The sequence below is a fragment of the Dendronephthya gigantea genome, unplaced genomic scaffold (genome assembly GCF_004324835.1).
Source record: "Dendronephthya gigantea isolate DGI-Jeju-01 unplaced genomic scaffold, DenGig_1.0 000005F, whole genome shotgun sequence".
Lineage (NCBI taxonomy): Eukaryota > Metazoa > Cnidaria > Anthozoa > Malacalcyonacea > Nephtheidae > Dendronephthya > Dendronephthya gigantea.
Window position 1 is genome coordinate 989125 of NW_021163015.1, and position 13463 is coordinate 1002587.

The window sequence follows — 13463 nt, forward strand, 5'->3', positions numbered from 1 at the left end:
GTATCCATTCAATGGAAAACTGTTGGGCTTCACATCGAAGATGCGGAGACATAGTATACGTGTTTTTACAATTTCATAACTTAAAAAGCAATAAGTGCATGACAGTCAAAAGCCGATGAACCGTATCAATACAGATACACGTTCAATTAACTAACTTTTTTGATTATAGATTGTCCTCTCCGACCTCTCGTGTGAATTCGACGTAAGCGATGATACCATTGCACACGACATCTTCCACTTCTTCGTGGTCCGCCGTTCAGTCATCGAGAATTTCGATAACCCGACTGCTTTCTGTTTTTGGCGCCTCTTTGCAACCAGCTAAGGTTATGACACCCTGTTGGTCATCTGGCGACGACTGTTCTTTCGGTTGCTCGAACGTAATATACCCAACGTTGTGTAATACTGTCCCATCATCCAGCTTGATTCCATATTTTGGCTCGCCAGCGACAGGGTAATCGTTGGAAACACCACTTGCAACTGTACAGCCATGCTCTAGTTCCGCTAAAGTTTCCGTCGGGTATTGGTACGGTACGAGATCTTTCTTCTTTGCTTCGAAAACCTTCTCGAATTCAGAAAATAACTGCGGATAGTTGTCCCTCACAAATTCGTGAAATCTCTGCAGTTTTAATTCGCGTTCTCGACGAACTTTTCGACTCAACCGGGCGCGTTCGGCATTGCGTTGTCTTCGGTCCATAACGAGCGAGAATGCGTTGGCCTGCGGGAAGTGAACGCGGCTTTTTATGCTTTTCTTTGTACGCAAAATCTCTTGCCTACGCTCCTCATTATTATGCGACGCCATCTTGCATGCATAATTAATGATTTCGAATGCTAATTACATGCTTCATGGGACAAGCGGAAGGGGGTTGGTTACCTACACACGACACTATAAATCTAAAATTATATACTTTTCTTTAGTAATCATTATATCCTCTGCTATCTGTTTGTACCCTCGCTCCGCTCCACGCTTAAAGCTGTACTTAACCTGGCTACTTCGTCTCCCAGCGTTTCGATACTCTCCTGAAATTTGATACAATTAATTAACTTTTAGAACAAACACAAAAAGAATGAATGGTGCTACGATATTTGGCAGTGCTTCTCAACATGTTCAATCACATGTCATGCGCTAAGGGGCTGTTTACATGAGCCCGGTTACCCGAGATTCAACGAAGCGTGAGATGATTTTGAGGTATTAAAATGAGCAGATAACATGATCCTGGCAGTCGTATAATCACCACTACAATGGCATGTGCTTGTTTGGTGTCATAAAGGCTTATTTCAATACCTCAAAGTCCTCTCACGCTTCGTTGAATCTCGGGTAACCGGGATCATGTAAACAGCCCCTAAGTGGGGTACGTACCCCATGTGAATAAGGGGGAAATTAAAATTTCACACACTGACACACAGCATGGGCCAAGTAGGGTACGTGTCGCTATTGAAAAATATTAACCCCATGTAAATGAGGGTTAATTAAAATACCACACAGCATGGGCCAAGTAGGGTACGTGTCGCTCTTGAAAAATATCAACCCCATGTAAATGAGGGTTAATTAAAATAGCACACAGCATGGGCCGACTAGGGTACGTATCGATATATTTTAAGAAGACGGTTTGACGTAGTATTGGGACACGTGTAGGATGTAAAGGAAAGCAAACGGGTTGAAGACGAAATCAGTTCATGCATATGGCGAGTATACAGTATTTAAAATTTCAATTACAATTCAACATCCTTAACAATTTTTACATGCTTTCCCTCTCATCTGATATGGTATTTTGCAACCCACGCTGAAGCATCAATCTCAACGCTTTCACAAGGGGGTTACCTAGGTCCAAGAGCACACCAAACAAACAAATTCAACTTACTTTCAGAGTTATATTTTTCAGAATCGTGTCTTCGAGAAGTGCTTGTAGTTTTGAGTTGATTTCCAGAGACAGTTCAAGGGTCATCGTCGAGTCGGTGGCCTTCGAGGAATACACTGACGACATTACGCCACGATTCTTCGCGAGTTTAGCCTAGGTTGAGGAATGAAATAGATATGTCATTGATACTGGTCCATGTATCATTACTTCTGTTCACAATCGCCTGTATTCAAGAAGATTGCTCACATTCATTGAGTGTGACCATAGAGACGATCCAAAAGACATTTTGTCTTTTGGATTGTCTATGGTGTGACAGATAAATTTCGTTCATGCTGGTCAATGAGAAAGATTTTTTTAATCAAAAGATTAAAGGTAAAATACTCTCTTCAAAATGCTCTTATTCGAAATACCGCCATGGGAAAGTTATGAGATCTCCCACTCAATGTGCTTGAGTGTGAGTGAGCTTTTCAAATACAGGCAATAGTCTACCCTACAGAGAGAAGACGTATCAGGTTTTCTTTGTTTACCTTTTTTTCATCATAGTCGGTGGATGTTAGCTGCCCGCTGTCCTCCTTCATCATGTAATTTTGAATAATTCTAGAGAAGCAAAACAACATATTTTCAAGTCTTCGAATCCCATTTTCCATCTCCACTCAGCCACTCCAATCTCTCTAAAATCATCAGATACTACCAAAATTAACAGCCCCTAATTTGCAAAAGCCCTCTAATAATAAACATGGGCCGTGAAGTGATTTGATTCACTATATAGATTTCGTTTCAAATCTTACTTATTTTTTTTCGCTATTTCGTCGACCAAAGTGTTATTATGCTCCGTTAAGAAATCGAGTTTTTCGCATTTCTTCGCGTGTACTTTCTGCAGTTCACATATTTTGGACAACATGATAGATTTCTCGTGGTCTAATTCATGATTGCTTATCTTGTTATGAGACGATTTCGTTTTTACTTCCACTTCTGTTGACATCTTCATGAAAAAGAGAAGATTTATTAAAATATATATTTGAATCTAGATATGGGCAGAATTCGTTTTATCGCAAAGTTTTAAATCAAACAGGTATATATACATTTCTGAAAATTAGGTTCAAATTCCCAACAAAATTAGCGAATATATATGAAATGAATGAAATAAATTTTCAACTAACCAGGTCATTCGAGTTGTATAATGAAACCTGTAAGAAAAGAAAATACAGTCAAGTGGACGCATGTAGAAGTATTCATATTCTTATTACAGGCAATTACTGGAGCCCGTTGGACGAAGTTTGGAACTGGAGTATTGGGGTCAGTTGTACGAAAGCTAAATAGCACAACACACCGAATAGTGTTTTTTAATCGCTCTAAAATTGTGGGTTGTTCCGTGTAACCTGGATTAAAAATTGGGATTCCTTAAATTTGTGATTCTTTTTCATATGGGGGGGGGGTATTTATATATTCATGTTAAGTGATGGTAAAGACAATAGATTTCAAAAGAAATTGATAAGGCAGAACACTTATATATGAATATCGCCTCCCCCCCAATTATTGATGCTGGTACGTCACTGGTGTATTGAGTTATCCAGCATTCCAGCTTTCGTACAACCGGCGTGGATGAAATATTTGTACAAGGATAAATGCACGGAAATTCTATCACGGAAAAGCATATTTCCAATGTATATCTCACCCCTCCGTTGTTGATACCATAAGCAGGAGGGGACGCAGGAGGATAATGGGTGTTATTCATGGACGAATGTGGCGTCACATTGTCAGCTTTATCAAGTGAACCGCTGGACGACGTGCGAGAATCGCTATCCAGACGATCCTTGGAGTTTGAGTTCTTCTCCAGAGAATCAACTTTCCTGTTTCGAAAATGAAAAACAGCGAAATTGAGTCAAGTTGTGGCAATAGTACACGAGCCATGGTATACACGAGAAATATTTCTTGATAACATTCTGAATACTTCACCTTTTGGACTGTTGCAGTTGTCTTGTGATATCCTAAAACCATAAACTTATAGTTAGCAGGAAGGGAAATGAGTGTAAGAAATGCATTATGTATAAGACATTGTAAAGATTGTAAAGTTTCTACACCTTTAAAAAGAGGCCTGCTCGCGAAATTATACCTTTAAATGCGCCGCGTTTTTCTTCTTCGTCACCTTGAGATCATTCTTTACGTCTTCCAAACTGGTCGCCAATTCTTGCACTGGAGGAGATATGGACACTTAGATTTTGGCAATTGCCTTGGGTTCAGCCCCTATGAACCCTAACCTCCGGCTATATACGCTGATAAATGTTCCTCGTTTTAAATTTAGTGTTCAAAATGGTCCATTGACCTTGTTAACGAAAGAGTGTGTTCATAGTTCAGTATGTGCAAACCGAGCAACACTCTTTATATATTTATATGCCATTTTCATGGCTCATAAATCTATGAAACGTCATGTAAAATACCTGCTTTCGTTTTTTCCTCCAGTTTTCCTTGCAGCTCAGATTCTTGAACACGTTTGGCTTGAGTTTCGCTCTTCAGGGACGAACTCTGCAAAAACAGAGGAGTTATTTATGACGATGTATAACATCAAGTACCATGCTACGCACATACGCGACTGCACTCACCAATCTTTTGTTGTCCGACTCGAGATCGCTGCATTTTGTCTTCAATTCCTCGTTCTCCTTGTTCATTGCTTCGTTCTAATTTTAACAAGAAACAAGATTTATTCCCAACCTCTTTGCTGTTAGTATTTCCAAGAGCATAAACACACCACTTAGTGACTTAGAGTGTAATTCCCAAGAAAGGGAAGTCAACGGTTAACCAGTCAGTCTCACTTAATATGTGGTGATCACCACAAAAACCACCATTTGTATAGCCAAATTCCCGTGTATCACATAAATATCCTAAGTGTTCACACAGTAGATGAAGTACTGAGGTGCCTGGGTATGAGCCCACGGTGATTGCGTAATATGGGTCGAACAACTCTCTCTCCCTGAGCTTGGGGCTGAACATATTTTTGATTTACCATGAAAGAAACCTGGATTTCTACGAACCTGGGCTTGAATGACGGACAATGTCGACTGTAATTGAGTACATTTTGCCGTCATTTTCTCCATGAAGTCGAGCAGTTCCGATTCCTTCGCGTGAACGGCCGCCATCTCCGATTGAAGTTCATTAACTGTGTCCGTAAGCTGCAATTTTTCCATTATCAGTTTCTGATTGCTTTCATCAGAACTAGCGCAAAAATAAGGGAAGACACAGTCATGACTATCTAAATATCTCTAGGGGATTTGGTAAAATTCAAAGAGCTTTCTCCCTTATCGTGTATGCAGAGGGTAAAATGAAAAGGCAAAGAAGGGTTTGAGAAGAAAAGGATTGAGATTCTTTGGCATATCTTTAGAAGGGACGGAATAGCTGCATGCTTTTATCAAACACAAGACTGGCTGAGTTCTCACGCATCCTTACTTGAACAGAAGGCTTCTTAACTTTTCTAACTCTTCAATCTTCGTGATCTGGTTATCAATCTCTTTCCTCTGATTCACCACCGTCTTCTCATACGTTGAGATGGCGAGAGCATACTTGGCAACTTTCTCGTCCAAATTTTTTAACTACATATTTGATATAGATTTACACATGCATTATATAACAACTGATTACTGACCAAGCGTGAGGTCTGTACTGTGAAATATCAGACCGAGGCTTTTTAGTCAGGCGAGGTCAATAATGAAAAGAGTCCATATGATAATATTGGATATAGAAGACAGAGTTTGGGTCAATCCTCAGTTGAAATAGGGTTGTTTCCAATACTCAATGTATATTATATACGTGGCGTCTGGCAATTCTTTCACTGGGGGGAGGGGGAATGCCCTTTCTAACAAGGAAATGACTTGAAAGCGATAATTTGTGTAACAGATATGTCAGATTCATATACAGTTAAACAAAGTGAGATTTAACAAGCCAAACTAGGCGAGAAGGTCTACAAAGGTGTAGCGCCAAGTGAATACAATCTTTTGTTTTTACAATCAATTCCTCGCAGACACTCTGAGAAATAGCCTGCGGATGTTTTCAAAATGGGAGTGTTTACTTGCTCTAAAAGACTATACTTGGTAAAATCTCATCAGTAGTCCTGTATTGACGGGTGTGGATGTCCCTAAGTCACCGATTATTCGACTCGGTCATAGTACTAAATTGTGATCGACAGATTGACCTAATACAGTACACAAACCTTAGCATTCAGATTGTTTTTCTCTTCGGTCAAGTTCTTAACTTCTTCTTTCCTCTTATTGAGTTCTTGTGAAAGATTTTTATTGTTCTAAAAAGAATAAAAATGTAGCACAAAATACACGCGATTTCTTTGTTATACTTGGAGTTTTCTCACCGCCCTCTTTTGAGGCGATAATCCTATTATACCGCACCTCGTCTTGTGTTGCGCTGGAAATCCGACGTTTCTGAAGCTCTGACTCTTTCTGTTTCAACTCTTGATCGAGGGAGATTGATTTCATCTCTTCTGACTCCTTCAAGGCAAACATACACGATGTTTACATTAATATTTTTTGTTTACTTCAAAATTCCACTGTACACAAAGTGACATCAGAAGCGTAGGAAGATGTTGAGGATTGGGAGGGCGGGGGTTGTAGGTCTCCTACGTTTCAATTTGAAACCATTTTCTTTTAGGTAGTACTGTACTATTGTGGGGGGGGGCTAAAAAGATATTCATTCGCCTCCGGAATACACTATTAGAAGGTGGAGGGGTTGCTCCCAGAAATCCTACGCCCCAGCATCAAACTTGAAAGCAATCTTTATAATACTTAGGCAAACTTCTTCCCTTCCACAATCAACATTACCTGATACTGTTTTATCATTGCTTGGCAATCTGCTCGTATCTGTTCACCTTCTTCCTTGGCCTCTTTCAGTTTCTGCAAAGTCTGCGTCAACTTTGTTTTTGTTTCCTAAGAGAAAAGAGTATATCACACAAGGTTGAAACTATCTTAAAGCAAGGAGTAGCATGTTCTGTTCCTTTCTGTGCTTAGATAAGTGTTGGACTGCCAAGGTGTTGGGAAATCCACCAAAAGATTTGAATGAGGAGTTTGTTGTTGTTTTTTAAGTGAACTAACAGGGGATCTTGCCAACTGGGGTGGCACTATATAAGGGGCCACTTTTGACAGTTTTCAATATTGATAATTTTCTCAAATAAGTGCCACTAAGCTTCACAAATAAAATTAAAAGGGCCTCGCGTCTAACCTTATGCGCATCTAATTCGGATTTCAGTTTATTTTGGGCCCATTTCACTTTAACAACATGTGCATTGATGTCTTCCTGAACTTTGTCCACTTCCTTCTGTTTTTCAATGATTTCTTTCTCCTGGTCAAGGAGCGAGGCCTGGCATGATTTGTAGTCTGCCTGTATTTTCTTCACAAGTTGCTGTAGTTTCTCATTTTCCTGAAGAAAAACACATGGAAACAGTTATAGTTGGGATATCATTGACACCCTATGGAGAGATTATTATGAGGAAATTCCAGCACTCTCCACCACAATTCAAAGCAAATCGGAGATGCAATTTGATCTAGATTAGTTGAATTGTACACCCATGGAAAGACATGTAACTGCCCCTCTCAGTATTAATGCATTACTATTTTCACCTTTGCCATTTCCAACATTTTTTTATCAACTGCATCTTGCATCTTGGAAATTTCTTGTTTTTCTTCAGTAAGTTGAGAGACCTTCTGCGTCAAACCATCCCGCTCTCGTAAACAATCTTCATACATTTTGGTCACCTGATCAACCCTGAGTGTCAGTTCTTTCTTAAGAGAGGATATCGCTTTCTTCGCTGCCATATCATGAGCATAAAGCTTATCTTTTGTGACCGTTAATTCTTTCTCACAATCGGCATGTTTTGTCTCTAAAGTTTTTACTTTTTCCTCAAGTAATTTGTAATTTGTATCGTTCTCATCATTAGACGATGAAACTTTAATTTGAAGATCTTTCTTCTCCTGAATAACACTAATTAAAGAAATTACCGTGAATTAACCATCTTTATTGTATTACAGGTACCCTTTCCAAATAATAAATTTATTAAATTACCAATGCTTGTCTAGCAATGAGAAAAATTGTCTGATTTTTGACAGAGTTAACAGGTGTGCCACACTGGCTTACAGACTGTTTGGACAAGTTGTAATGGATGTATGCCAATTGAAAAATTATATTTATAACAAAATATATTGCTTATTTGTGCTTTAAGTATCCAAATATAGGCTTTGTTTACAAATTGGCCAGTTTTGAAATACGAAATTTACCAGTATTGCACAGGAAAGCTAATTGTAAATTAAAAATTTATATCTGTAGCAAAATTTGATGCTCAACCAATGGTAGGCTTTGTTTACAAATTGGCCTGTCATAACATGAGAAATGTACCAATATTGCACTGCAAGACTAGAAATAACTGAAATTTACTATATTTGGAAAGTTTGGTTGCAAAATAATGTAAAATGTAAAAAACACAGCTGCACAACTACATAGTTTTACATACAAAAAAGGCTGTCAATCTATTGAATTTGCAACTCAAATTAGTTACAAATTGTCAAGCCATTTGTGAATTGTTTTTGTGTTGCTGCAACACAATATTCTAATGCTGCTTGCTGGAGAATATCTCCTTGAGGTACTATTTTGTCTGTGCCCACCAGGAAATCAGATACAGAACAAATTTCAAAGCATTCATTGTACTTTACAGATCAAATGAAGTTGGTAATGAAAGAGGAAGTGGATCAATTATGTCAATTATAATGAGAAACAGAGTCTCTTGTGATACCCAGTGGTTACCTAGACATAAATATTTATGCCAAACAGAACAGAATTAAATAATTGAATAGGGTTTAAAGAAAACATTGAGAAATAGTTAACTAACAAGTTCATATACATAGAAACACAGTTCTTTCGCGTCGTTGTACCTTTTGAAGTGTACATACACTTATGAACTGTGTAACCTAAGCAGTACTTCAAAATAATATAAACGTGGCATGCTGTAAGAATTTGCTGCAAATCCCCACATTACACATTTATAAACTTACTTTTCTAAATCTCGTTTTAAACATCCACATTCTTTCAAGGAGTCGTTTAATTGTTCCCGTAGCTCCTCATTCAGGATTTCCAATTCAGCAACTTTGACGGTCTGAAAATCAATTTTCTGTAATTTTGTCGAGAGTTCATTTTCCCGTTCCGAACTTGCCTTTAACTCGGCTTTGATCCTTATCAATTCTCTCTTTAACTCATGTTCTTTCTCCGAGGTCTGCTCGTCTGTTTTCAAGGAGGTTATTTCATTGCAATTTGATAGATTGTTGTGTTCTGTTGGATCAATATTTTCATCAAAACTTTGGTCTTTTTTACTGACTTTTATATCAGAATCCATTTTGTCCGTACAATTTTTTTGTACGTCCGATCCATTGGAATTAATATCATTTATAACCTCCTCTGACATGAGTAAAGCTAGGAAAGGCAACTAGAATACGGCTAAAAGCCGATGAGCTTCTTGTACAGATCTTTGTAAAACGTAAACAAAGATGAAATATTCAACTTGCTGTATTGAGTAATATTTAACTTTGCATAGCTGTAATACTCCAATCCTTCGGATTTCACGTAAATTAGACTCAAAGTTAGTATACTGTAATGAAAAGTTAATATATCGAACTGTTGATGGCGTTCAACATAAATTTCCACGTCTTTAAATTTGACACTAATCTTCGTGGTTTAAATACCTCGAATCATACCACTGATATCAGCTAGAACGTCTGGAACCAAAACTACACAAGGGATTTCTCTCTTTTTTCTTCTCTCTGGTGAACAAAAACTGCTGTAGTAATGGAAAGAAGAGCTTCGTTCATATTTGTTGACAAATTAGCGAAATCATGGCAAAAAATGACTCAAAATTGAGTCCAAAATTTACATTTTGATGTGAAAGTTTCAGTCTCTGAACGAAATGCCCAAAGCACAACGTGGACTCCGCGCGTGGGTTACACGCATAGCTAAATGTGAATGGATCAACTCAACGGTGATTACACCATCTTGAATCCTGGTGCATTTTGGGTTAAATATCCGGCCGCTTGGTTGGCCGCTTGTCATTATGTCATAGACAGTTCAATGGTCAATGCCTCATTACTGTAACAAACTCGTAACCAGGCGGAAAGCACAATGTTGGAAAAAGCTACTATAGAGTGATAGTCTGATTAGAGTCCCCTTGCCCCTGCAATTGTATGATGGAATGAAAGCGCATACAAAGACATATCTGGAGCGATGATAGTATGGTTAGATCGCTGAAGCTAAGAGATTCAAAATTCATGACAGTCTCATAAACTAAACTGGATGAGTCTCAGGCAGGGCCGTCGCTAGGGGGGGTTGTGGGGGGTGTGATACCCCCTGAAAACTAGTTGCCGGCAAATAAACGATTTCTAACCCTAACATTGTAACTAGTAGTCAATGTAATAATGTCGTCAATTTAGAAAATTCACACCAATTGATCACGCCCATTTTGTCGGCAAATTCGATACTCACCCCCACTACTTTAAACCGCTTAGCGACGGCCCTGTTCTTAGGTTCTTCTTTTTCTCTTTTGATCGCGGGGATTAAAAAACACCTAAAGTTAAACACACGAATATAAAATGAAACAAACTCCGAATACTGAATCATCTTAGAAAGCGTCCTTTACTTCAAAATCATCATGCAAAGTAATCAGGTTTGACAATAACATTAGGGTATACTCGAAATATCAGCAGAAATCTGCGTCTTGTGTTTTTAATAACTCAAATATTGAGTTTCCAAGACGATGTTGTTCGAAGTTAACTTACTTCGTTTTATTTCATTCATCGTCTGCTGTTAAAGTATTTCGGCAACACACAGATTATAGACTCAGTATGCAAATACATCAGTGGTGTTTATTTAACCCGTATATTTATTTCATGACAGTTTTATAATAAATTTAAGCATTTATTGACGATTGTTTAATTGATTCAACGCCACTTGCTATCCAGTCCAGAAAATTTGCAACTCTTGCGTAGACACCGTAATAGTCAGGTATAGCACATCCATAGCCCCAGCTTGTGATGCCCACGATGTGCCAGCTAAATCCAATCTTGCACATTAACGGTCCCCCGGAATCCCCCTGACACGTGTCCTTTCCGCCTGCCTTTAACCCCGCGCAAAGCATCTCGGGCGTGATCTTCGAATCGTGATAAGAGTCCTTCGCTGTGCACTCTTCATTCGATACGATGGGAACTTCCACGTGCATCATATGCTCGGGGCTTTTCCCCCCGGATTTCAGCCTTCCCCAGCCCGCGATATAGCACATCGTTCCGGGGGGGAAATCATTGTTGGATTTGGGGAGACAAGCAAAGCTAACTTTATAATTTCTCACGACGTCTCTATCAAGTTGCAACAAGGCAATGTCGTTGTTGAAACGGGCCCCTGCGTTATAATCGGGATGATACAAGATCCTAACCACATCAAAATCTTGTTCACTCCCAATGCTTTTTGTTGTATCCCTGAAATACGCCCCCATGCTAGATAAAAAGAGCAGAGATATTGTATCTCTAGCAAGTGTTTAAAACCTCGCCGGGAGAAGATTATTATTCGCGCTATTATTATTTTTTGTGTCGCGGGCTCAGTCTTCCGCGCGGACAGTCGCGTATTTACAGTGTATCAATATAAGGTCAGGGGCCGGTTGTATCAAGCCCGTTTAGTTTAGTAATGAGCGGGCTTGATACAACCAGCCTCAGATTCAGTGCAGTTTATATTTAACGTCCACAGGAACGCACAGTGAGCCTGCTTTTATCAGGAGAGGTCATTGGAGGGAACACGGCTCATTTTTCATAAAACGAATTGTCCGGCAAACATGGTGGATGGAGTTTATAAACTTGTTTTTCAAAACGGTAGAAAAGCAGCGTCCAATAAGCTACAAACACAGCAGTCTAGCGGAATCCCTCCCCTAAAATCTCTGATATCTTACAAAGAATTAGTTCAACTGCCTACGGCCGATTGTCCAAAGCTTGATTCGTTCTACCATAAGAAAATGAGGAAGTATATAAACTGATAGGCTTAACCTCATTCCCGCTCATGCATAAACTGATAAACCCGACGTTTCTGATAAGATTATATATCATATATGGTAAAAACACTGACCGGACACCTCCCAGGTCGTCAAGCGTATTCACCACGCAATGAGCCGCAGTCAGAACAACATTTGGATATATAAGTGTTCCACCACAATACTGGCGAGAGGTGCCATTCACGTCTTTGTTCGTCAGCATGGCGACCCAAGGCCAGTCACCAGGCCTGGTTGAACTCCCACCGACAATACGAGATTCAAGTTTGCGGCCACAGAATCTCGGTTGAGCTAAACATTAAAAGATACGAAAGTCTCGACTGTCGATACTCAATGAAACTCGTTTCAAGTTCTCTGACACACTTTTAGTATACTGCTTGAACTTAGTTTTCGAAGACACTTTGCATACAATCAATTTTTCATAGTTACAAGTGAATCATTCAATCAACGCGACATATTCCGGTATTTTCGACCATGGTCGAGTATTCCGTTTTTCGGCAAATTCGACCATGGTCGCGAGTATACCGTTTTTAGGTATATTCTATACCATGGTCGAGTATACCGTTTTTCGGTACATTCTACCATGGTCGAGTATACAACTGTTACCGAGTATAACCGAAATATCTGTTAGACAACTTGCTCCAAGTCATTTCTATGTTTTCATATTATCTGGTCAAAACTAGGTTTCGTACTTACGTCGTAGTTTGGGAGCTGTTGTTGGAGGCGGCTTTGGTATCTGTGGATCAGCTGTAATAGGAAGGATTGCGCATGACGAACTGGAAGTAGTGCTGACGTCATCAATCGCGATATCACCACGGTAACCAGGGCCAACGACGCCTTCAAATACTACCTGAAGTTGTGAAATATCACGTCACTGTTATAGTATGGAGATACCGAGGATAAAAACACTATAGTTGATTTTGACCAGACGTCAAACTATAACGGTATCGTTGCAGGGGGAAAATAATGTTGTCAGTGGAATTCAAACGCAAACACTTTTATCAAAAACAATCCACCCACATTTAACGCAACGCAACCTTATTCCTAGGGGTGATCACGCGCTATGCCACAGTTGAATTCGAAATGCTAAATTTCACAGCCCGGGCTGATTTCATGCACGCGGTGCTGATTTCATTCTTGCTTGAAAAAAAAGCAAGCAAACGTACCTGAAATGTCTCACCAGGTGTTTGCAGCAAAGCCACCTGTGCTTCTCGCCAAGTATTGCCTTGGTCCCCTAATCGTGTCCATATCAATTTGTCATTCACGCCTGTCCGTTTCAAATACACATTCAGTGTGTTCACGTGATCTCCGAGCATGTGAAAGAAAAACTGCATACAGTTGTGATTGGAACTATTGAGTTCAGGGGAGACAAGACGAGCCTTCTCTTTGTTGAGTCTTGGGGCGCTGGTCTCCAGATACATGAACCATCCTGAGAAAAGGTGAGAACTGACGTTCATATAAGTATCTAAATCTTGATAGAAGAACGAGAAATCTTGGCAACAGTCGAGTTTAGGGAACTGTTCATTCCTGGTTAGGCTTGTACA

The 13463-nt window shown here is 39.5% G+C and overlaps 2 protein-coding genes across 2 annotated transcripts; both read right to left on the reverse strand.

Annotated features, from left to right (window-relative positions):
* Nucleotides 1–78: 78 nt before the first annotated feature.
* LOC114516272 (coiled-coil domain-containing protein 186-like) lies at nt 79–9817 on the reverse strand. Its single transcript, XM_028535698.1, has 18 exons — nt 8897–9817; nt 7472–7832; nt 7074–7271; nt 6677–6781; nt 6248–6346; nt 6058–6144; nt 5298–5440; nt 4886–5066; nt 4457–4531; nt 4295–4379; nt 3970–4049; nt 3813–3844; nt 3532–3706; nt 3017–3043; nt 2645–2838; nt 2384–2453; nt 1860–2009; nt 79–1017 (listed from the first exon to the last, which is right to left on the reverse strand). Exons 1-18 carry the CDS (start codon nt 9301–9303, stop codon nt 934–936), a joined length of 2553 nt encoding a protein of 850 aa, XP_028391499.1. The 5' UTR covers nt 9304–9817; the 3' UTR covers nt 79–933.
* Nucleotides 9818–10752: 935 nt separating this feature from the next.
* Nucleotides 10753–13376, reverse strand: LOC114515958 (mast cell tryptase-like). Its single transcript, XM_028535280.1, has 4 exons — nt 13086–13376; nt 12616–12769; nt 11997–12210; nt 10753–11377 (listed from the first exon to the last, which is right to left on the reverse strand). Exons 1-4 carry the CDS (start codon nt 13374–13376, stop codon nt 10798–10800), a joined length of 1239 nt encoding a protein of 412 aa, XP_028391081.1. The 3' UTR covers nt 10753–10797.
* Between the last annotated feature and the right edge of the window lie 87 nt (nt 13377–13463).

What these genes read in the sequence shown, in the direction of transcription:
- LOC114515958 (XM_028535280.1), bottom strand. Translation starts at nt 13,376, where the DNA reads ATGAACGTCAGTTCTCACCTTTTCTCAGGATGGTTCATGTATCTGGAG. An exon ending in CACCTGGTGAGACATTTCAG is followed by an intron (nt 12,770 to 13,085) that starts GTACGTTTGCTT and finishes TCACAACTTCAG; the next exon opens with GTAGTATTTGAAGGCGTCGT. An exon ending in GACGACCTGGGAGGTGTCCG is followed by an intron (nt 11,378 to 11,996) that starts GTCAGTGTTTTT and finishes CTTTTTATCTAG; the next exon opens with CATGGGGGCGTATTTCAGGG.
- LOC114516272 (XM_028535698.1), bottom strand. Translation starts at nt 9,303, where the DNA reads ATGTCAGAGGAGGTTATAAATGATATTAATTCCAATGGATCGGACGTA. An exon ending in AAATGTTGGAAATGGCAAAG is followed by an intron (nt 7,272 to 7,471) that starts GTGAAAATAGTA and finishes GTTTTTCTTCAG; the next exon opens with GAAAATGAGAAACTACAGCA. An exon ending in GGAGGAAAAAACGAAAGCAG is followed by an intron (nt 4,050 to 4,294) that starts GTATTTTACATG and finishes TATCTCCTCCAG; the next exon opens with TGCAAGAATTGGCGACCAGT.